Raw genomic sequence first — 24152 nt, forward strand, 5'->3', positions numbered from 1 at the left:
AAGTATGAAACACTAGGAGGCATTAGCAACAAAATGCTGACAATTATTATGGAGATGAGGGCCGGAAGGCCTGATGGAAGTTACGGGTTCCTTAACTCTCAAAGTTTTGTATTTCTGGAAGCTTTAAATTGTGCATAAAGAATGATTATTAGTAATGTAATAAGAAAAAAATTATGCATTCGATAGATGTTAATAATCAGAACAATTAAACTGCCACATGGGCTGTTTCACTATCTAACTAGTCAAAAGTTTCCTCTCTAAGAAAGATGTTTGTCTGCTCCCCCATGCCTTCAAGGCCTCTACTTGCCCAGCTTCAAGACCGAAGAAAGAGCCCGGAGTCAGCAACAGAGACATCAATGGTTTAATGGATAGGGGGAGCTTACCTGTCTGAATCAAGGTCCTAGAGTGACACCGCACTGTGTACGGCGGAGGGCGGGCAGGACACAGGGCAGTCTTTGCTCCCAGGGGCAGAGGGAGGTTAGCAATTATAGGGGTAAGTAACTACAGGTCGACTCATTACCAGGGAAACCAGCCGAGGGGCACGCCCCCTCGCCAGCCCTTTGCTAAGCTATCACTAGCTAGGGCCTGGGGCAAGTATGTAGGAAGGTCAGTCATGTGAGTCGGGTGTAGGTGAGGCAGGAACCGGTTAAGCAGGGGATGTATAGAGAGCAAGAGAACAGCTACCTCCAGCGGCCTAACCATACAGAAGGTTTTAAAAATACCAAGTGCAGAAGGCTGGACATTTAACCTTCAACCCTTCCATTCACCTAATTAGCCATCATGAATCTTTCATCCACAAATACATTTGAAGGCCTTTGAAATCGATTCCTACTCAGACTCTAGTCTTCATAAACAGAAGTCAAGGTGATAGCCGCACCAGAAAGTTCAAAGAATCTGATAAAGCAGTCATTCAAATTCTTGTTTGTAGGTGGCCACCTGGTGATCAGGGCAGCAATTCGCTGAAAAGGACAAAAGATGACGGAGTAGGAGTCCCCCCAATCCAGAACCATATGGAATCAAACAGCGTGCGCCAACCAAGAAAGGAAGCACACACCTCGCTGGCCACCTGCACAGCTGCCGGGTCTTGTTTCATCAGTAAAGTTTCGCCAAATTGCCAATCAGCGGCGACGCTGGACGTAGACGCGCTACGCTGTGACATCAGAACAAGATGGCTGCTCCCTGAAGACGTTCATCTAAATGTTGCCACCTGGCTCGTGTCAGGCTCAGAGTTAAAGACTCGGCCTTTCTCCAAACATGTTCTCCTTCCGAGGCTGTGGTCGCTGGGTCGCGGCTTCACTCACCAAACAGCACCATCCGTCTTCCCGGTTCAGCGGTGACAGCGCGGCGCCCTGGACTCCGCACTTCGACGTGGTAGTCATCGGCGGAGGACATGCGGGGACCGAAGCCGCTGCCGCCGCCGCTCGGTGCGGCTCCCGGACTCTGCTGCTCACGCACCGAGTGGACACCATCGGTGAGTAGCGCGGTGTGGGGCTTGCCTAGGACGCAAGAAGCCAGTGTCCTCCTCCGCCCCCTCCCAGTGCCTGGGATGTGGGCAACCTTTTCCTTCCCTTAAGGCTGGTGAGAATCCTGCCGACTGTGGTTGTAGCCTGATTTGTGTTTCGCAGATCAAGCGGGCCCGGGCCAGAGCTCTAAGACTAGGGGCCATTCTGTGGACCGTGGATTGTGATGCTGCCGAAAAGTAATTAGTGGGGAGGGTGCGGGGGCCTGGGGGTTGGTGAGAGGGGGTGCCTTGAGAAAAGGGCAAACTGTAGGAACACTGGCTGATGCCTTATTTCATTGTTGCCATTTGCCCTTTACTAGCTTGTTGCTTTGGTTAAAGAGTGAATTAGGACTTCCCTGGTGGCGCCGTGGTTAAAAATCTGCCTGCCCACGCAGGGGACACTGTTGGATCCCTGGTCTGGGAAGATCCCACATGCCGCGGAGCAACTAAGCCCGTGAGCCACAACTACTGAGCCCAAGTGCCACTGAGCCTGCGCTCTGGAGCCCGTGAGCCACAACTACTGAAGCCCCCGCGCCTAGAGCCCGTGCTCCGCAACAAGAGAAGCCACCGCGGTGAGAAGCCCGCGCACCGCAACTAGAGAAAGCCCGTCCACGCGCAGCAACCAAGACCCAAGGCAGCCAAAAATAAAAATATATAAATAAATAAATTTATTTTTTTTAAAGTGAATTAACATTATTAGTACCCGTTTATTAAATGACCATTGTGTTTTTCTCGAGATTTTGTGAAGCCCTTTTGAAGAACGAGGGTACTTTTTTATTGCATTCTGTATTCCTACTGAATGTTTATTCCCCAGTTTTGTGCTTAGGACGACCCGACAGTGGTTTTTTGCACTTACAGGCTGTGGTTGGACGGCCATAATTTAAACAAGACTCCTCTCTAGCATCATCTTAGGTACTAGCTAGGACATTATCCTGTAAATTATGCATGCCTATGTCTTTCCTCTTGCATTTTGCTTAAGAGTGAATAGTAACTGAAATGTTAACTGTGCTTTGTGTAGTGAAATACTTTTTAAAACAACCATTCAGCTCGTAACTGTGGAGAAATATGCACTGTTAACAGCGATTCTTTTGGAGCGAGGCTGTATGATTACCCGAGTAAAAACCAGGAATAACAATTTAAAAAATCTAATGAACAAAAAAGTATTGGACTAAGATGATCATTAAATAGTACAAGTAATGTAGTTCTGTCAAGGATAAAGGAATTCCCATCAAAACCCATATTCATTAGGTAGTCATTAATATCCTATAAAAATACCCATTGTATTTATACCAATATAATATGACCTAAAGTTTCTTTTTAAATAAATAGATTTCAGAGATATTTTAATAACTCTTATATTAATAGATGAGCTTAATAAATGACAGTTCTAGCTTAAAATCAAAGTCTCATTTTTTTAAGGTAATTGGATGTAGTAGAGTATCAAGTATTTCTGTCCTCAGAAAGATAGCTTTGGCTGAGAAAGTTGAACTTCCGTAAGAATACAGAATGCAGGAATTGTCCTCTTTCAATTCAGTCATATCATCTGCAAATAACGAAGTCAGAGACAAAATCTTTTATACTAACCTGGAAAATAATGCTTTTCGACAAACTATTTTTTGGCATTCACGACAAAAGAGAAAAGTCTTCTGACACTAAATCAGACACTGGCAAGTAGGATTACCATGATTACTTTAGATCAATAAAGGTTTACCCCTAAACTGAATTTAGGTCATACCCCCCAAACAATGCCTCATAGGGAATAGTGTTTACCTAAGTAAATAGTGATTCTGTGTCAAAGGAAGGAGGGAAATAATCTACTGCAGCTGTCATCCCTGTTTTTAGAGTAGGGACGCTGAGGTGCAGAATATTAGATAACTTGCTGAGATCACATGGAGCTTATGAGTGGTAAATCTAGGAACTGAGCCAGATCTCTTGCTCACTCCTAACCCATGCTCCTAATCACAGCACGATTCAGCCTCCCTCTGGAGACCATGAAAACTTTTGGAGGGCTTGTAGCTGGCCACAGCGGATCAGCAGATTGTTGACATAGCTTTCCCACTCTGTACCTCCCATAAGACTTGGGGGATTTAAGGAGAAGGTATAAAATGTGAATTCTACTTTCAGGAAGCTTATAATTTAATTATTTCTGCAAAATAAGCATAAAGAAAACAGCAGATGGCATTTATGGAAGACATACTTGATTATAACTGTGAACCAGTGCAAAGGGACTTCTTAAAATTTTGCTTGATTTAGGAAGGTTTCATGAGGTAAGAATTTCAAGGTCACATTGAAAAGGAAGAAGAAAAGGCAACGTAATGAATGTGTACAAGGGAAAGATTCAAAAGAAACTTTCAGCAATGGTTTGTCTTCCAGGATGCCCTGCATAACTTTTTCTCTTTTTAAAATTTTATTTATTTTTGGCTGTGTTGGGTCTTTGTTGCTGCGTGCAGGCCTTCTCCAGTTGCAGAGAGCGGGGGATACCCTTCGTTGCGGTGCGCGGGCTTCTCATTTTGGTGGCTTCTCTTGTTGCAGAGCACGGGCTCTAGGCGCGTGGGCTTCAGTAGTTGTGCCTTGCAGGCCCTAGAGCGCAGGCTCAGTAGTTGTGGTGTACGGACTTAGTTGCTCTGCGGCATGTGGGATCTTCCCAGACCAGGGCTCGAATGCAGGGGGATTCTTAACCACTGTGCCACCAGGAAGTCCCACCCTGAATAACTCTTGCATCCTGTTGGAACTCCAGCATTTTTAGTGTTTGCTTCAAGTTCTTTTATTTTATCAAGACTCACTATATGCAGGATACTAATATATTTATTTTGTTTATGTCTGTTCTCTTTAGGTCAGATGTCCTGTAATCCTTCCTTTGGTGGCATTGGAAAGGGGCATTTAATGAGAGAAGTTGATGCCTTGGATGGCCTGTGTTCTCGAATCTGTGACCAGTCTGGTGTACATTACAAAGTATTAAACCGGCGCAAGGGACCAGCTGTTTGGGGTCTGAGAGCTCAAATTGATAGGAAACTTTATAAACAGAACATGCAGGTAAGAACAGGGCATGAAACCGGGAAAGATTGTAGTGATTGTTTAACTGTTATGTTTCAGCTTGCTTTCTGTTTTGACAGAAAGAAATCCTAAATACACCGCTGCTTACTGTTCAGGAGGGAGCGGTAGAAGATCTCATTCTTACAGAACCAGAGCCTGAGCACACTGGGAAATATCGCGTCAGTGGTGTTGTTTTGGGTATGTACTGCCTACAGATGATAATAATAGTATCAAACTCCATGTGAGAAATTGATTTTGAGCAGAGTATGGAGATGTTTTGCTAATTCTAGGAAACTGTGTTTTCTGTTCATACATGAGGAAAACTGTATAAAAAAATCATACTTCTCCTTTCATTTTGACAACGAAGCTCACATTCTGTACCATCTTATTTTGGGACTCTGTAACCTGCATAATTGTGTATTTTCCTCCTGGTATTTCTTATTTCTGACTTTAAATATTTTTAATTTATATTTTACAGGATTATTATATGTTTTTTATTTGAGTTTTATATTAATTTTTAAATTAAAATAACACATGCACGTAATTTTTACAAAAATCAAATAGAATTTAAATTTGTATGTAAAAACAATTTCTCTCTATTATCTCCCTCTACAGACTTAACCACTTAAACAGTGATGGGAAGATTTGTGTGTGCACAGTTAATTTTATTGCTTGGGCAACCGTATAGTCATGGTGATTAGGGATTGAACTGGCCTTTTTGTTGGGAACTCCCAAACATCTGTGTCTCTTAGTCCTCAGGCAAAGAATCCATCTTCTGCCAGGGGACTGGACTGTTGGCGCCTGCTAGCATTCTAGGAACAAAATGGTAGGAGGGGCTGTGCTGAAGAATCTCAATCATTTAAAATACAGAGATTAACTTATTTTCCCTATTTTAAAATTAATTTTTATTATACGTTTATTAGTTTTTTTTTGAATGGGGAATACATATAATGGTAAACGGTTTAAAGGAGATGAAAGAAGGTAGAATGAAAAGGTGGACTCTCATCTTGTGCCCCAGGCAGCCAGTTTCCTTCCTCGGGAGTATTGCTCGTCTCTGGTGTGATCTTTCTGTGTGTGTGTTTATATTTCCCCCCAACACACATAGCAGTAGCATATTGTACACACTATTCTGTCCTTTTTTTTTTTTTTCAACCACTTAATCTGTGTTTGGTTTTCTTTGCTTTAGGGAGCTATGTTTCTTTCTTAAAAGTTCATGTTTTTGTCCTGTATATTACCTTAGTAACTATGATTTTGTATAATATACTTAATCTTCTCTTTCTTCTGTCAGTGTTTACTGACTTCCCTCTGTTGAACAGTTACTAGTTTTATTTTCATTTCCCTTTCTCTCCCCTGCGTCCTTTCCCCTCCAGATTTGATGATTATATTGTTTGATTAGTGTAAGGTAGATCTGTCTGCAGGCAAACCTTCATATGCAGATTTCAACTCTTTTCTCTCATTTTCAGCCCCCTAGCTTCATTCCTACAGTTCTTATATTCAGTCCTCCAGTTTCTGAGCCTTGGCACGGCAAGTTGCTTCATTGTCATCAGTATGTTCTCTTGAGGTTCTTGAGTTAAGGCCTTCTCCCCTCTGCTAAATCAGTTATCACTCTTCCAACCACTTTTTTAAAATTTAATTTTATATTGGAGTATAGTTGATTTACGATATTGTGTTAGTTTTAGGAGTACAGCAAAGTGATTCAGTTATACATATACATATATCCATTTCTTTTTCAGATTCTTTTCCCCTGTAGGTTATTACAGAATATTGAGTAGAGTTCCATGTGCTATACTATACAGTAGGTCCTTGTTGATTATCTAGTTTATATGTAGTGTGAATATGTTAATCCCAAACTCCCTCCCCACTGCAACCACTTTCTATCTTCTGAAAATATTTTGAAGTTTCTCATCTTTTGACAAATTCTTTCCCATTACTTGTCCTGTGGTTTTATATCTTTTTTGCCCCTTTATTTCATTTTCTTGGAGTTTAAAGAGGAAGAAGAAATCATGTGAGGTGGTCTGTCATATTTAACCAGAAGTCTAAAATTAATTAATTTAAAAAATTAACTGAGAACAACAAAAAGTGCGCGGGAGCTGGGCGGGTGCGCGGACGCCGGGGCCGGGCTCCGCTGCGCCCCGCCGCGCCCCGCCGCTCGGGGGGCATGTCTCACAGCCCGAACTTGACCGCGCACATGCCCGCCGCCTCCCTCAGCGCCTCTGGGAGCATCCACCCGCCCTCCACCAGTATGGCGACGTCTTCCCAGTACCGCCAGCTGCTGAGTGACTACGGGCCGCCATCTCTGGGCTACGCCCAGGAAACTGGGAAGAGCCAGGTGCCCCAGAGCAAATACGCGGAGCTGCTGGCCATCATTGCAGAGCTGGGGAGAGAGGTCAGACTCCTCTCCGCGGGCAGCTGGAGCGCGATGGAGAGCCTGAAACGCGGCATCATCCACGCACGAGGGTTGGTGCGGGAGTGCTTGGCAGAAACGGAACGGAAGGCCGGGTCCTAGCTGCCTCGTGAGCCTGGCAGGTTTTCTGTCTTCTTCGGAGAGGAGAAGTTACAGTAGTTCATCTCCCCTGTTAGGATGAAACTTTGTTTTCAAAATGGCAACAGTTTTGTTTCTCCTCCCCCCCGCCCCTCCCGTGGTTCACCAGGCTCCGAATCTACAGCCTGAAAGATTGAGGAAAGATTTTGTGGTTGATGGGGAGTTACATTTTAACTTTTTTTTTTTTTTTTGCGGTACGCGGGCCGCTCACTGCTGTGGCCTCTCCCGTTGCAGAGCACAGGCTCCGGACGCACAGGCCCAGCGGCCATGGCCCCGGGCCCAGCCTTTCCGCGGCATGTGGGATCTTCCCGGACCGGGGCACGAACCCGTGTCCCGAACCCGTGTCCCCTGCATCAGCAGGCGGACTCTCAACCACTGCGCCACCAGGGAAGCCCAATGGGGAGTTACATTTTAAATAGTGAGGAACTACCCAGGTGTTGTTGTTTTTCAAAGCATTGATTCAAAAGAGGCACGTAAAAATTACCTTACAGCAGACTAGTTTGCCTCCAAGATACCAGTGTCTCACTCTCCTCTTTTGAATACATTTATGTTACCCGCATTGTTCTTTGTTCCTTTTCGTAAGCTGATACAACTTGAAGGGGTTTTTTTTTGTAGTGCGGACTTGACAGCACACTTAACTAGTAGCTGGTCCCTTCGTTTCCCATACACTATAGATTCTGCTTAATGTAATTTCTTTTTTGCTTAAGCATTTGCATGACTATTAGTGCTTTGAAGTCAATTTTAAAACCCAGTTTTAGAACCCAGAACCACCTAAATGGTCTTGTCAAAAGACTGAACCTGAAGGCTTCCCTGGTGGCGCAGTGGTTGAGAGTCCGCCTGCCGATGCTAGGGGACGCGGGTTCGTGCCCCGGTCTGGGAAGATCCCACGTGCCGCGGAGCGGCTGGGCCCGTGAGCCATGGCCGCTGAGCCTGCACATCCGGAGCCTGTGCTCTGCAACCGGAGAGGCCACAACAGTGAGAGGCCCGCGTACCAAAAAAAAAAAAAAAAAAAGCACAAGTTATAAATACAGAAGAAAGAGCCACCTCCCAAACCAAACCTAACAAGGATCCCGAAATTTTTTCTGAGACTGTATGTAGATTTCAGTTCTGCCTTTCCTGTAAGTTGATCCAAACATCTGGAAGAAAATGGAACTGTTTGCATCTTTTTATTTATTACTCGATGTAATAAGGCTTATTTTCATTAACAGCTTGTAAAAAAAAAAAAGGAAAATTACCTGAGACTATTCAGTGCTGACAAGGTTTTAGGAGCATGTGTGCCGGTGAGAATACATTATGCGCTCCATCCCAGCTTCCTTGGATTCTTGAGATTGATAACATATAGGCTTCTTACTGATTTAAAATCTTTTTCAAGTTTCTAAAGACCAAATTTTTCCGTAGTTTTACTACAAAATAGTCACGTTCCAATTTGATCCATGGTAACAATTAGAACCTGAGTTTTATTTTGTTTCCTATCCTTTAGTGGATGGAAGTACAGTGTATGCGGAGAGTGTGGTTCTAACTACTGGGACGTTTCTGAGAGGCATGATTGTAATTGGATTGGAGATGCATCCAGCAGGACGTTTAGGGGATCAGCCTTCCATAGGGTTGGCTCAGACTCTGGAGAAGTTGGGGTTTGTGGTGGGAAGATTGAAGACTGGGACTCCGCCCCGGATCGCCAAAGAATCCATTAATTTCAGCATTCTAAACAAGCAGACACCAGATAATCCATCCATACCGTTCAGCTTTATCAATGAGACAGTGTGGATCAAGGTGAGATCATTTATGAAAATCTGGCTTTAAACAGAGGATATAGACTAAGCATTTTTTTCTCTTTTTTTTTTTGGTAGCAATTCACTTTTCTTCACTATTAGTGTGCAAAAAAGGGATCTTTAAAAGGATTAGCTGATTTGGCTACTTGGGTATTTCCCCATAAATTCTTAAATTTCATTACTTTGATAACTTTGCCTATTTAAACTTTTTGAAATAGTTTCAGAAAAGTTGTAAGACTGTGAAACTCCTATAAACCATTGAAATTCACCCATTGTTAATATTTTGCCCTCTCTCCATATATAGAGAATAGATACATGTATATATTTAATGTATAAAACAGTAATATACACATTTATTTATTTTAAATTTATTTATTTTTGGTTACGTTGGGTCTTTGTTGCTGCGCACGGGCTTTCTCTAGTTGCGGCGAGCGGGGGCTACTCTTTGTTGAGGTGTGCGGGTTTCTCATTGCGGTGGCTTCTCGTTGCAGAGCACGGGCTCTAGCGTGCGCGAGCTCAGTAGTTGTGGCGCACGGGCTGAGTTGCTCCGCGGCATGTGGGATCTTCCTGGACCAGGGCTTGAACCCTGTCCCCTGCATTGGCAGGCGGATTCTTAACCACTGCGCCACCAGGGGAGCCCCCCCCATTTATTTTTACTCTTTTTTCTTTTCCAGAAACATTTAAAAGTTACAGAGATTTTGACCCTTTACCTCGAAATACTTCAGTCTGCATCTCAACTAAGCTCAAAGACATCCTCTTTTTTTTTTTTATAGACATCCTCTTTTATAACCTCAATGCAGTGATGAAATTTGGGGAATTTAACATTGACACAGTGCTGTTATCTAATACAAAATCCATAGATTTTGTTGATTGTCCCAATACTTTTTTGTCCCAACATTTTTTTTTTCCAATCTAGGATCACATATTGCATTTAATTTCATTTCTCTTTAATCTGCAACAGTTCCTCAGTCTTTTTTTTTTTAAATAAATTTATTTATTCATTTATTTTTGTCTGCGTTGGGTCTTCGTTGCTGCACACAGGTTTTCTTTAGTTGCGGCGAGCAAGGGCTACTCTTCGTTGCAGTGCACGGGCTTCACATTGTGGTGGCTTCTCTTGTGGAGCACGGGCTCTTGGCATGCAGGCTTCAGTAGTTGTGGCTCGCGGGCTCTAGAGCGCAGGTTCAATAGTGGCGCACGGACTTAGTTGCTCCGCGGCATGTGGGATCTTCCCGGAACAGGGCTCGAACCCATGTCCCCTGCACTGGCAGGCGGATTCTTAACCACTGCGCCTCCAGGGAAGTCCCAGTTCCTCAGTCTTTAATGGCACTGATACTTTTGAAGATACAGGCAACTTCTACCTATCCTTTGAATTTAAAACACAAAAAACTATATTGTGTGTTTAGAATTAAGGGCTAATATTTGATGGTCCTAGTTTCTGGTGAGTGTTACCCTGATGAGTGGCTCCAAGTGTTGTTATTTTGAGCAAGTGACTTCTATATTTTCACTTGGGTAAAATGTAAATCATGATGATACTTTCCTAGTGTGTATATTTTTAAACTTTTTTTTGTTTGTTTGTTTTTGTTTTTGCATTACGTGGGCCTCTCACTGTTGTGGCCTCTCCCGTTGCGGAGCACAGGCTCCGGACGCGCAGGCTCAGCGGCCATGGCTCACGGGCCTAGCCTAGCTGCTCCGCGGCATGTGGGATCTTCCCGGACCAGGGCACAAACCCGTGTCCCCTGCATCGGCAGGCAGACTCTCAACCACTGCGCCACCAGGGAAGCCCAAACTTTTTGTTTTTTAGTTTTATATTTTATTTTTGGCCACGCCACACAGCTTGTGGCATCTCAGTTCCCTGACCGGGGATTGAACCCGTGCCTCCTGCAGCGGCAGTGTGGAGTCCTAACCACTGGACCACTAAGGAATTCCCTGTTTTGACATTCCTGGTTCACCTTCCTCAATACTTTGTTCTTGCTTAGTTTTAAAGCCACAATCCCAGACATCACATCATTTCACTCAGATACACTTTGGTACATGTCTTTAACAAATAAGGACTTTCTAAAAATCGACACAGTACTATTATCACACATAGCAGAACATAATTTTTTAACATCATCTGATATTCAGTGCTCAATTTTCCCTAGTTTTTATAGTTGTTTTTAAATGTTTATTTAAAATGTTTTTTTTTACAGTTGTTTTATTTGAACGAAGAACCAAATGAGGTCCATACATGACTTTGGACTTTGGATAATATGTCTTATAATAGTTCCCCTTTTTTTTTTTACACTTATATGTGGAAGAAACCGAGTCATTTCTTTTCTGAAGTTTCCTACATTCTAGATTTGTCTGATTTCAACCCTCTGGTGCCTTAAACATGTTCCTGCATCCTCTGTATTTCCCGTAAACTGTTGATCTGGAGGCTTGCGTAAATTTAGGTTCATCTTTTGGGTTGTTTTTAACAAGCGTACTTCACCATTAGCATTTGGCATTATGCATAGATTTAATATCTATAAAAGTAAGTGCATATCATGTGTGGCATTTATTTGAATAATAGGCAAACTAATAGAGAGGCAAAACAATGTTGTAACTAGTTCCTGTGTTTTAGCCAGAAGATCAGCTGCCATGTTACTTGACTCACACCAACCCTCAAGTGGATGAGATTGTCCTTGAGAACCTTCACCTTAACTGTCATGTTAAGGAAACTACAAAAGGACCCCGGTAAGGACAAAATATCAGTGCTCAATTACTGTAAGGAACAATGTCAACCCTCTTTTGTTTGTTTCATTAAATTTTTAAATTTCAATGTCTTTTTCTAGATACTGTCCCTCCATTGAATCAAAGGTTTTGCGTTTTCCAAACCGTCTGCATCAGGTTTGGTTGGAACCTGAAGGATTGGATTCTGACCTCATCTACCCGCAAGGGTTATCTGTGACACTGCCAGCTGAATTACAAGAGAAAATGATCACATGCATCAGAGGCTTGGAGAAAGCTAAAATGATTCAGCCAGGTAAAGAGAATGCCAGCTGCCCTTCAGTCTGAGCTCAGCACTGCTTAGCAGATGGTGAGGAGATCTTAGCCACAGTCATGATTGCTTAGAGCCTCAGAACACAAAGCCCAACATCTATGCATTTAAAATAGTCTTCGTTTTTAAACAGCATTTAATGATAATCTTTGCATCTCTACCTTGAGGCAAATCCAGCACTGTTTTTATTATTTTTTACCATTTATTCTTTGGCCAGGCTATGGTGTTCAGTACGATTACTTGGACCCCCGTCAGATCACTCCTTCTCTCGAGACCCATTTGGTGCAGCGGCTCTTCTTTGCTGGACAGATAAATGGCACTACTGGTTATGAGGAAGCTGCAGCTCAAGTAAGAGGTTGTTCAGGTGTTACTGAACAGAAAAGGACTATTTAACTGGTGTTCCTCCTCTTGACGTCTGTTATGATAGCTGTATAGAGCTTAGATACAACTCAGAACTACAATAGAAGATTTATTCTGTTTCAGAGTATACAACAGGATTTTAAAACCACTGTGCCTTTATTACTCTTTTCTGAGCTCCTAGATCCAATAGCGTATTTTGATTAGATTTATTATATTGCTTCTGAAATTTAAAAAAAAGAAAATTTAGTTCTTTTAAACTAACTTTATTGAAAATTACCCTATTATTATTCCTTTTTTTTTTTTTTTTTTTGCGGTACGCGGGCCTCTCACTGTTGTGGCCTCTCCCGCTGCGGAGCACAGGCTCCGGATGCGCAGGCTCAGCGGCCATGGCTCACGGGCCCAGCCGCTCCGCAGCACGTGGGATCTTCCCGGACCGGGGCACGAACCCGTGTCCCCTGCATCGGCAGGTGCATTCTTAACCACTGCGCCACCAGGGAAGCCCTATTATTCCTTTTTAAGCAGAAAGTTATGTCATTGTTACTTGTAAGTAGGGAAAGGCTAAAAGAAGTCTTACAAGTGGATTTTTTAAAAAAAGATTAGCCCACCTAGGTTTATTAGGAATATTAGATATTTTTTAAAACAATGAATCATAGCATTCTAAACTGGTACATCACCCAGATTCTGTTTCTGAATATGGACCACATTTTCTGTCTTTGTTCTATCCCTGCTGGGCAGGGCCTGCTTTCTCACTTCCTGAGCCATTTCTTCCAGGTAGTATCTGAATAGGATAGCTCTTTGTTCAGTTCATAATGGCCTTTTAAACATTTCAGTCCTCTTGTAGGGTGTGATAGCTGGAATCAATGCAAGTCTTCGGGTCAGACACAAGCCTCCTTTTGTCATTAGCCGAACAGAAGGCTACATAGGAGTCTTGATTGATGACCTCACCACGCTGGGTACCAACGAACCATACCGCATGTTTACCAGCCGAGCTGAGTTCCGCTTGTCACTGCGTCCTGATAACGCCGACAGCAGGCTCACGTTCCGAGGTAACTCTTCACTGAGTCTTGCAACCAGATTTCCTCTCCTTTAAGACCTCTTTCATTATAGTCTCTCCCTCCCTCTTCTAGGGTACAAGGAAGCTGGTTGTGTGTCCCAACAACGATATGAAAGAGCTACTTGGATGAAGTCTTCTTTAGAAGAAGGCATTTCTGTGCTAAAATCCATTGAGTTTCCAAGTTCTAAATGGAAAAACTTAATCCCAGAGGCTTCTATAAGTATTGGTAAAAGTCTACCTCTCAGGTATGCATTTTTAATGTAGACCTTTCTTACTTTTTTTTTTTTTTTTTTTTTTGCGGTACGCGGGCCTCTCAGTGTTGTGGCCTCTCCCGTTGCGGAGCACAGGCTCAGCGGCCGTGGCTCACGGACCCAGCTGCTCCGCGGCATGTGGGATCTTCCCGGACCGGGGCACGAACCCGCGTCCCCTGCATCAGCAGGCGGACTCTCAACCACTGCGCCACCAGGGAAGCACCTTTCTTACTTTTTAAAGAAAAATGAAATCATTTCAGAGAGATAGTACCTATAAATTCCCTACCTGCACGTTTTAAATGAATGCAGCGATTACATTTGCTTCTTTTCAGGATCCTTTAGATGTAACTTATCTCTTTATTCATTAATGACAATATATACGATTCTAAATTATTTTCATTTTTTATTTAATTTCTCTGTGGCTCCCACTGAGTTCTTCTGGCTTGCCTAAGATTTAGTGGGTACAAACCAAGAAATAGAGTGATCTGCTTTCTTTTTTAGGCAGGGAGCAATTGGAGTGGTCTCATCTTGCCTGTGAGGTATAGCAGGGAAACTTTGATTAAGCATAGTGTTATAAATTCTTTGGGCTTAATTGAAGAGTCCCTTGCTACATTTTAGGGTTTTGTCCTTGTTTTTACCATTCTGGTTATATGGACTCGTCTAAAGGGCATTAATATAGAGCTTTTTTGCTTCAGAGGTATGTTCCTAAAAACCTTGCATAATTCAAAATCTGCATCTTTCACCATTGCTTTTTCCCATTTAAAAAATGTAAGCTAGTCGGGGGTGTGGGATGCTCAGAAGGCATAAATCTACAATCATCGTATCTTAGAAGCACACATGCTGCCTTGATCTTGCAACTGTGTCTCCAGTATGTTTTTCCTTTATAGTTTTCCTTTATTTCCAACCCTTGCTTTCCTTGTGAGGGATTCTGTGGACTTAAAGGTATACCCATTTTAATGCTACTTTTTATTATCTCTAATCTTTCCAAGTGCTCTCCCCTTAACTAACAGCCAGACATAGCATGTCTTTGTTTGGCTTTCATGTCATCACAGTGTTTTATCGTTTACAATTTCTGTTCCCAGATTTTCATTTTCACGGGAATTTCCCAAAGCACTGGCACCATGGTTAGAGGATAGTAAGCAGGTTTTTAGTTATAGTAACAGTAAGTAATAAATAACCTGTATAGTAGTCACCCAAACCAGGGGATCTCATTCACAGGAAAGACAGCCTGGTTCACAAATAAGGGTGCTGGATGTATTTGTTTACCAGCTAAGTGGTACCGGGAGATGGTAGTAGTATAAACATAGTTTTATAATTCGCTCAGTTGTCCAGCTGTTTGTTTGTGTAAATTTAAGAGGGTTCACATTATTTCAAACTTTGCAAAAGAATTTATAACATTATGCTTTGTTTAGATCAAATATTGCACTATTTCAAATTTTGTATAATTAGAATTTACATTCAATGTGACTAACGTGGATTGAGGTCATAGTGAGAGCATGGGAAGTGATTTTTTTCAACACAGTTTAAAATGCGAATTGATGAATAAAAATATGAAAAAGGAGGCTGTCAGTTTTATGTTTTTACCTAACTAATCCCATGAGTAGCCATTTTGTTAAGGTGATTTTTTTAAAAAACAGTAATTTGGCCAAATGCTTTCCTTGTTTATTCAGGTGTCTTTCATTTCAGAAGGAAGCGGTGACAGTGACCGGGCCTCATTTGATTTCAGCAGAATATTTATAGTCTAGGGTTCAGCCTCCCTAAAAGAACCCACTTTATCAGTTCCTAGATATGTAAAGCTAAAAAGATAGAAACTTGGGCAAAGGACATGAGTTGCGTCTACGGCACACGTGGTGGGCTCTGTGCCGGCCTGAGAAGTTGAACTGGACTTCGAGCTGGCATTTTGACAGAAGAGATCCACAGGTGCATGTGCACACACATCTCCTGTCATGATTACAGGGAAACGCATTGACCTGCCAGGTAGCGCAGAAGCTGTCTCTTGTGTTCTGTGGAAGTGTGCTAGCTTGTCCTTCTGGGCCAGACCTCTGCACTCTGAGGCTTAGGCTTCATTCAAAGCTAGTCTTGAAGTTTGGGCCTGCAAACAGCTCCAAGCCTTATAAACAAATTATTTAAAACCTTTTTAGAAGTTAAATGGTCACAGGCTTTTCTTTGAGGTCACTATCCTGCAAGATTCCATGGTAGCTATTTTTTTGGTTAGTCGTTAGGAGGTGTGTTCCAGCATGTTCTATCATTTCTGAAAGGACAACCCCTTTCCTTTTGGAGTTTAGGGTTATTTGGTTTCATTCTAGCTTATCTGATGAGGCCTCTGAAATTAGTTGACATAATTCATCTCGTGGAGCACAACAAAGTCGACAGCTTCTTGTGGAGAGAGGGTGTCTAGCCTTTCCTAGGCCGTCTGAGGAAGAGATGAGTCAGGCATCTGTAGAGGGTGGTGACGCATGACCCTGGTGATAGGATGAGCTGTAAAGAAGGCATCTGGGAGGCCTGGAAGAACTTGGGACCCCAGGATGGGCAGAGCTGACTTTCTGTTGCTTAGATAATTAATTGGTTTAATTGGTTTTGGGTGGACAGAGTTGATCAAAAAAGCAATCTATTAAAAGAGGGAAAGATCAACATAAACAAAAATAAAATTAAGGGAAACTGTACAGATCAGTGAGGCCTTGTGAGAACCAAACAAAATGAGAAGGAAACTGCGGATATTTTGCAGTCTTGGAGAGCAAGCCAGGAGATCTTCAGCTGGTTCTGAGCACACGTGCAAACACACTCACAGGACGTGGGCTTAATGTGACTTAGATGTAAATTCTTATGGAGTTCAATCAAACCCTTGTTATCAGAGGATATTCTGTCCTTACAAGAAAGGGAGGACAAGTAGATTATTGCAGTGCTACCAGCAACTTATCCCTCATGATAAAGGAAGGGAGTTGAGGAGAATCACATGCTAATCTTCTTGAGGTCCTACTGTGTTGCAGTTGCTGCTGCGTTTGCTCACTGTACTTGGGAAGAATTAGAAATATATTGATATTATTTATTCTGAGATTTGTATTATTTTCAGGGTATCTTGTTCTTAATCTGCTTGATATAATATGGACCCCTGTGTTAATGAAAGTTTTATGTATTTGTAGAGCTCTTGATGTTCTGAAGTATGAGGAAGTTGACATAGAGTTGTTGGCCAAGGCTGTTCCAGAGCCCTTGAGGAAGTACACCAAATGTAGAGAACTAGCCGAAAGACTGAAAATAGAAGGTAGAAAATATTTTTTTACTTAGGACGTCTGTATGTTCTCCTTCCCTTTCGTGCAAATTGTGAATGGATGGCAGATCCACAAAGAGCTCTCTGTCAAGAGGAGCCATTATTACCATAGGACCAGCATCATCTTAGGCTCTAACCACTCAGAGTGGTGTTCCCAGATAGCATTGCAACATGTGGGGGCATGCTAGGGATGCAAAATCTCAGGCTCCACCCCAGACCCACTGAGTGAGCATCTGCTTTTTAACAAGATCCCTACATGATTTGTGTGTATATTTCATGTTTGGGAAGTGCTACTGTAGAGCTCTTCTTTAAAAAAATCAACAAAACCCCCCTTTTTTTTTTCTTTTGAACTTTTTTTTAACATTCCCCCCACCCTTTTTCTTTAGATTTTTTTTTCCCTCCTCCACCCTGCTGCTAAATTATAAGATCTAATGCGAACATGATCAAGGTGTGTTCCAGACTTGTAAACTTGCCTGTTGTAAGAAAGTAATCTTTATTATTTTTTTATATTTATTAATTAATTTATTATTAATTCACTTATTTTGGCTGCACCAGGTCTTAGTTGTGGCATGCGGGATCTCTAGTTGCAGCATGTGGAATTCTTTAGTTGCAGCATGCGAACTCTAAGTTGCGGCATGCATGCGGGATCTAGTTCCCCAACCAGGGATCGAACCCAGGCCCCCAGCATTGGGAGTGCAGTGTCTTACCCACTGGACCACCAGGGTAGTCCCTACATTTTCCCCATTTTAATGTTCTAATAATGAGAAAAATAATGCTATCTTTGGCTTTGACAATATATTGAAATACTCTTCCATTAACAAATACTTACTTTGTATCAGGCAAAGAAATCCACAGTCTGCCCTTGTACATTATTATAACATTTGGTGTGCTCTCATACTCTTCGTCAGTATATTGACCATCAAGGTCACATGTGACTTTTGGAGTTGCACTGAATTCTTTTAAAGTTTTTCTTTATTTAAAAAAATTTCAAAGATAAACAAATACTGAGAATAACGTTAGCTTCTGCATTGTGATAGATTTTTTTCCTCCAGTGGAAAATTATGTGGAGAAAAAGGCAGGGAACAGAATGAGATGGGGGAGAAGGGTAGGAAAAGCAGGATAATGATGGATTGTTCAAACAGGAAAGGACTTTAAGCTCCTTGGGGACCAGCGAAGGTGGTAAGAATGCTGCATTCCTTCTAGCAGTGATAATTTTCTTTCAGTTCCAGAGAGGTCACCTTGCTATACTTTGGCTGCATATATAGGATGACCCAAGTGCTACCTATCATTCTTCCAAATGACCAGACCCTAGTCATTTGCTAATGTGTAAGAAATATTGTTAACCTTTTATCTCAACACCATGACCTTTCTATTGAGTAAAAATTACTTTATTGAACATTTAGGCTGTTAGCATCTAGCTGTTATACTTTAAACTTGGTTTGCAGTTTTGTTTTGTCCAATAAATCATCCAGAATAATTAATCTTTAACTTGTTTATAGGAAACCCTGACTTCAGCCACGGAGTAGCTACTGTTTTGCCTTGTTCTTTAAAGACTCTGGCATATATAAAGACTCTAATTTCTATCCATGGCTTAAAAGAAACTACACTAAGTTAAAAAGTAACACATATCAGTGGTTTTCAAATCACTGCCTGGATCCTCCACTAGACAAGTTTCTTCAAGAAACTGTGAGGCAGAAATTAGTTTCAGATTCTTTTTTATAGTTATTTCTAATGTTTTGCTGTATACATTATTTGAAAGATTAAATATATCTTTAACATATACATTACCTCTTCATTTATATTCTGTGATCCTATAAAGAGTCTATGCATGAGTCATAAAATTTCATTCCAATTTGTTGTACTAATTTGTTATATATTGTATTAATCACATGCATTATTTCATTTGATACTTGAAAGTGTCCTATGAAGGATAGCTATTAGCATTATGTCTTAATTTTAGAGATAAGTAAGTGATAACTTGCCCAGCAGCACACAATTGGTGAGTGGCAGAGCTGGGATTTGAACCTAGCATGTCTGACTATGAGGCCTGTGCACCTCACAACTATCCTTTGTTGTCATAAAGACCATCATAAGTCCTCCGGGTCATCCCTTAACATTTCTAGATAAAGCAGCTGAGGCCTAGAAGGATAATGATGTGTCCATAGTTAGAGGGTAGTTTACTGGCAGAGCCAGGCTCAGAGCTGAGATTTTCTGGCTGCCAGTCGAGTGATGGAAGCAGATACTGCCAGAACCTTTAGGGAAGACTTGCTTTCTTAAACAGGACAGAATGACCACCTCAATTTAGGTTTTAAAACAGGTTTTGGATTTACTTTTCTAAGAACAGAATGCTTTAATTACAAAATAATTGCTGAATTATCTTCCTGACTTCTGAATAACACCTTAGTTAAATTATTTAAATTAGGTTATCACCTAAGAAGATCTACTTTTTTAAATTATAGCTTTATATGGACATAATTTAGAAAACCATCTTCTTGGAGAAACATCTTTTTAAAAAATATTTATTTATTTATTTATGGCTGTGTTGGGTCTTTGCTGCTGCGTGCGGGCTTTCTCTAGTTGTGGCGAGTGGGGGCTACTCTTAGTTGCGGTGCGCGGGCTTCTCATTGCGGTGGCTCCTCTTGTTGCGGAGCACGGGCTATAGGCGCATGGGCTTCAGTAGTTGTGGCTCGCGGGCTCTAGAGCGCAGGCTCAGTAGTTGTGGCTCACGGGCTTAGTTGCTCCACGACATGTGGGATCTTCCCGGACCAGGGCTCAAACCCGTGTCCCCTGCGTTGGCAGGCGGATTCTTAACCACTGCGCCACCAGGGAAGCCCTTGGAGAAACATCTTTAGGACTTAAAATTCAAACCTACGGCCTATTGAAGGAAACGTTCCACCAAAATTTGTACTGAGAAGGAAAGCAATTTCTTTTTTTACTTTTAATTTTCTAGATTTTTGAAATGAAAAGGACATGGAATAAACTACCATACAGAATGTTGTAGTTAATACACAAGATACTCCCTCTCTTTATTTTAGCCTCAATGTGCTCATCTGTGAAAGGGAACACCTTCCCCACCTGTCTCATGGTACTGAGATCATGTATGCAAAAGCTCTCTGTAAATTGTAAAAAACTAAAAATGTAAGTTGTTAATGTAATCTGCATATCATAATTAATTTTGTTCACCAGCCACATATGAATCAGTATTGTTCCATCAGCAACAAGAAATAAAGGAAGTTCAGCGAGATGAAGCTCTCCAACTGCCAAAAGACCTAGATTATTTGACTCTCAGGGATGTGTCTTTGTCCCATGAAGTTCGAGAGAAGCTACATTTCAGTCGCCCACAGACGGTAAGAAAACAGGCAGTGGATAGGAACGGTTTATAAAGAGCCAGAGCTCTAATTTTTAAAACCTGGATTTACAGTGGCCACATAACTAATTTTTATTTCATCATAAAAAGCTTAATCTCTTATTTTCATATTCTCTTTGTATGACAGATGTCAGTATGTTTTTATGAGATGAAAAAGCTTAGTCTAAATAAGTAACTGGAAGTCAAGAATTGGGTTGATTATAATTATCCTCTAGTCCCAACCTTGCGCTAAACTGTCAGTGCAAACTTGTATATATGCATGACTTAAAAGAAACTACTTTAGGTTAAAATAGAATATATATCAGTAGTTTTCAAATCACTACTTGGATCCCTGCCCTAGGGATTCCATAGTGGTGTGTTGGGAGCCACTAGGAGGAATAAGGGGGCCAAAGAGGCCCCCCACCCCATGCTCCTGCTTGTGTGCGTGTGTGTGTCTATGTGTGTTTTGCATTTGCGTGAGTGCGCGTGCACCCAGCTGTAAACATCTGGTAAAAACTTTATAGTATATAATATTGGGACTTGTAATAACAAATATTTAGACTGGTAGGCTGTATTTATTGATTCTGAGACACACTTTAACATCTCTGAAACTGGGTTGTATCTTAAAAATTGATGATGTATCATAGTTTAATGGGAAGTGGGTTGTGTTTGTTTTGGTTTTGGTAATGGTTCATAAAAATAAAGGGGCACTTAACAAAACCATAGTCTGCAAAAAATTTTTAAAAAAATAGTTTTTAAAGGGAGGAGTGATTTCATGGTGTTCATGAACTTAACATGGTGTTCTTAGTAAAAGTCATTGTGGAAAGTGGGCAAAGAGGCTCTAAGTTTTATAACTGTATCCTATTCATATTGGGTTATGTTTCTGTGGATACTCACGGGCTGCACTGCCCAGTATGATAGCTGTTAGCCAAATGCGACCATTGACATTAATTAAAATTAAATTAAAAATTCAACTCTTCAGTCATACTAGCCACATTTCAAGTGCTCAGTAGCTACAGTAGGCTATTGGCTACCATATTGGACAGTGCATTTTTACTGTGCAAATGTTATAGAAAATTTACATTATCACAGAAAATTGGATTGCACAGAACTGGTCATTGGAGTTCACCTCTTATCCAAAATTCTAAAATACAAAAAGCTCTGACAAATGCCTGCTACAGACTCATTTGGTGGCAAAACAGACCTGAACTGATATGAGGTCTTTATACCACTTGGAGTGAATAATTCATACATTTCACTGTAAAAATATACCACAGAAATATTACTGAGATTAATTATAGAGTGCTGCCCAACACACTGCTAGTGACGTTAGATTAGTTTAATGAAGAGAAAAGGTTAGGTACTCTAACATCTGTTAGTTACAAGATCTTGGACAACTCATTTTAATGTCTGTGAGCCTCAGTTTCCCGTTTGTAAAATGAAGATATTAATAATAACCACATTTCTTTTATCTACTTTCTGAGTTATTTTGAAGATACATTAAGATAATAGTTTTAAAAATATTTCATAAACTGTAACATACAGATTGTTAGCAGGAGGAAAATAGATTTGCTTATAATTGACATAGCTTATTTATGTTTCTCTCGTGGTTTTTAATTCCTAGATTGGGGCTGCCAGTCGTATACCTGGAGTGACACCTGCTGCCATCATCAATCTGCTCAGATTTGTGAAGACCACTCAGCAAAGACAGGCAGCTATGGACAGATTGCCCAAAACTGATCAACATTTATGTAACACAGACAAACTTGAAGATAGGCAGTTATAGCTTTCTATTCATAGAAGACTTTTAATCAATACAAGAGTATAGATAGGAGATAAGATGTATTTTTTTTTTAGCTTACTATTAGTAACAAAGTTTATTTAGCTAATTAAATCCAATCTAATCTTAATCGCTCCTGACAATGTACAAAATTCTTTTCTCAAAGTTTCCTTTTTTCACAAACGTTTTATCACTTTTTATATCCATATGATTTGTCCCTTAGTTTGCCCCATCCAGAAACAAACAGCTCTAGGACAAAATTATTACCATCATTTTTCCTCAACAAAAATATCTCCATTCTTGGGCTTCCTTGGTGGCGCAGTGGCTAAGAATCCGCCTGCCAATGCAGGGGACACAGGTTCAAGCCCTGGTCTGGGAAGATCCCACATGCCGCGGAGCAACTAAGCCCGTACGCCACAACTACTGAGCCTGTGCTCTAGAGCCCACGAGCCACAACTACTGAAGCCTGTGTACCTAGAGCCCGTGCTCTGCAACAAGAGAAACCACCACAATGAGAAGCCCGCACACCGCAACCAAGAGTAGCCCCCGCTCGCAGCAACTAGAGAAAGCCCATGCACAGTAAGAAAGACACAATGCAGCCAAAAATAAAAATAAGTAAAATAAATAAATTAAAAAAAAAAAAAAACTCCATTTTTTTTTTTTTTGCGGTACGTGGGTCTCTCACTGTTGTAGCCTCTCCCGTTGCAGAGCACAGGCTCTGGACGCACAGGCTCAGCGGCCATGGCTCATGGGCCCAGCCGCTCCACGGCATGTGGGATCCTCCCGGACCGGGGCATGAACCTGTGTCCCCTGCATCGGCAGGCAGACTCTCAACCACTGCGCCACCGGGGAAGCCCCAACTCCATTCTTTATACCTTCCCTTGCCGACGACACATATCTTACTTGCTTTACACAGTGAAATGCTTCCCTTATCATTTTTAGTAGCTTTAATTACATATTACAATTTTTAACCCTTAAAAGCCTTAATAAAATAAAGAAACAAGTAATTGAACTGTTATACCAGCATTTACTGACTGGCAAACTTATGAACATATTCCATAACCTCTAAAAACTTAACATCTTTCTCATAGCATAATTTCTCTTTAATGTGGTACAAGATACGTGTTTAATAAACCCAAACATCTTCTGAAGTTCCACTAATTAACCCAAGGCTGAAGTCTCAGGCAAAGTGGGCTTTGTATTTTCAGGACATGGTAAGAGTTAACTTCAAGCTTTCTCCTAGGCATATTTTTGTTCTCTCAGGGTCAGAATTCTGAAAACAGTTATTTCATCAAGCTAGCTTCCTCTAAGTGCACTTCCCAACACAAACGGTCCTCAATGTCAGACACATGTCAGAACCAACTGGCAAAATGCCCAAATAGCACTTCATGCTCAAAAAAGTAGTTTGCCGGGCGCACACCGGTGGACTCGGTCTTGGAGCTCGTCAGCTCGTTTGGAGGCATCTTTCCGTTCCACCAAGGAAAAGCGTACATTGGCAGCCAGTGCCGAGCAGGGGACAAACAGGGAGGAGCCCCGAAACAAATGGTTTCGACAGCTGCTAGGAACGTCCCCCCAAATCCCCCTCCTGGGGCCACCGAGCCACGAGCAGCGGGGACCTCGCAGCCACCCCAGCACGTCGTCAAGGCAGCGGCTCTGCTCCAAGATGTATTTCTATTTAGCACCTGTTAATCTTATTAGGTTATTATAGCTTTGTCATTAATTTATGAATAGGAGAGAGATTATAACTGCTTTTTGTGGATCTGAAAAAATAGTTATAAACTCTTGATTTATACTCTTTCAGGTGCTCTAATACTATTAATGTACGTTTGGGCAGTGTTCATCAAAGAGAGATATGGTGGAACTAAAACTAAACCTGAGAAAAAAATCTCAGCCTGCAGCTAAGGACTCTGTCGGGAATTCCCTGGCGGTCCCGTGGTTGGGACTCTGCACTTCCACTGCAGTGGGCCTGGGTTGGATCTCTGGTCAGGGAACTAAGATCCCGCAAGCCGCGCAGTGCAGCCAACTGAATTAAATTATTTAAAAAATAAGGACTATACAAAATTATCTCACTTAAAGGAATATTTCAAAACAGCCTACCTCCTGGTGCTGCCAGCCAGAAGCACTACAGACTATGACACCCTAGGACAAATCAGCTAAAAATGTAAACTTACTCAGTACAGTTACTTCATAGAAATCCCCCAACAACGATAATAGCTTCCAACAGCGGTTGGC

The 24152-nt window shown here is 41.6% G+C and overlaps 2 protein-coding genes across 2 annotated transcripts; both read left to right on the forward strand.

Moving 5' to 3' along the window:
- The first annotated feature begins 1078 nt into the window (after positions 1-1078).
- Positions 1079-22533, forward strand: MTO1 (mitochondrial tRNA translation optimization 1). The gene is made up of 12 exons (XM_079938853.1): positions 1079-1471; positions 4335-4534; positions 4615-4732; positions 8557-8846; positions 11448-11560; positions 11659-11849; positions 12082-12212; positions 13066-13270; positions 13352-13523; positions 16670-16788; positions 19981-20141; positions 21765-22533. Exons 1-12 carry the CDS (start codon positions 1255-1257, stop codon positions 21924-21926), a joined length of 2079 nt encoding a protein of 692 aa, XP_079794979.1. The 5' UTR covers positions 1079-1254; the 3' UTR covers positions 21927-22533.
- LOC307195105 (cyclin-dependent kinase 2-associated protein 1-like) lies at positions 4509-7835 on the forward strand. Its single transcript, XM_079938854.1, has 2 exons — positions 4509-4534; positions 4615-7835. The coding sequence occupies exon 2, from the start codon at positions 6693-6695 to the stop codon at positions 7038-7040; it is 348 nt and encodes a 115-aa protein (XP_079794980.1). The 5' UTR covers positions 4509-4534; positions 4615-6692; the 3' UTR covers positions 7041-7835.
- Positions 22534-24152: the final 1619 nt, after the last annotated feature.

This window comes from Stenella coeruleoalba (assembly GCF_951394435.1).
Source record: "Stenella coeruleoalba genome assembly, chromosome: 12".
Lineage (NCBI taxonomy): Eukaryota > Metazoa > Chordata > Mammalia > Artiodactyla > Delphinidae > Stenella > Stenella coeruleoalba.

Bases quoted from the DNA above. Each gene is read 5' to 3' on its own strand.
- LOC307195105 (XM_079938854.1), top strand. From the start codon at position 6,693: ATGTCTCACAGCCCGAACTTGACCGCGCACATGCCCGCCGCCTCCCTC.
- MTO1 (XM_079938853.1), top strand. From the start codon at position 1,255: ATGTTCTCCTTCCGAGGCTGTGGTCGCTGGGTCGCGGCTTCACTCACC. The intron at 11,561-11,658 runs GTAAGGACAAAA...GTCTTTTTCTAG, and splicing joins GAAACTACAAAAGGACCCCG to ATACTGTCCCTCCATTGAAT. The intron at 16,789-19,980 runs GTAGAAAATATT...TTTGTTCACCAG, and splicing joins CGAAAGACTGAAAATAGAAG to CCACATATGAATCAGTATTG.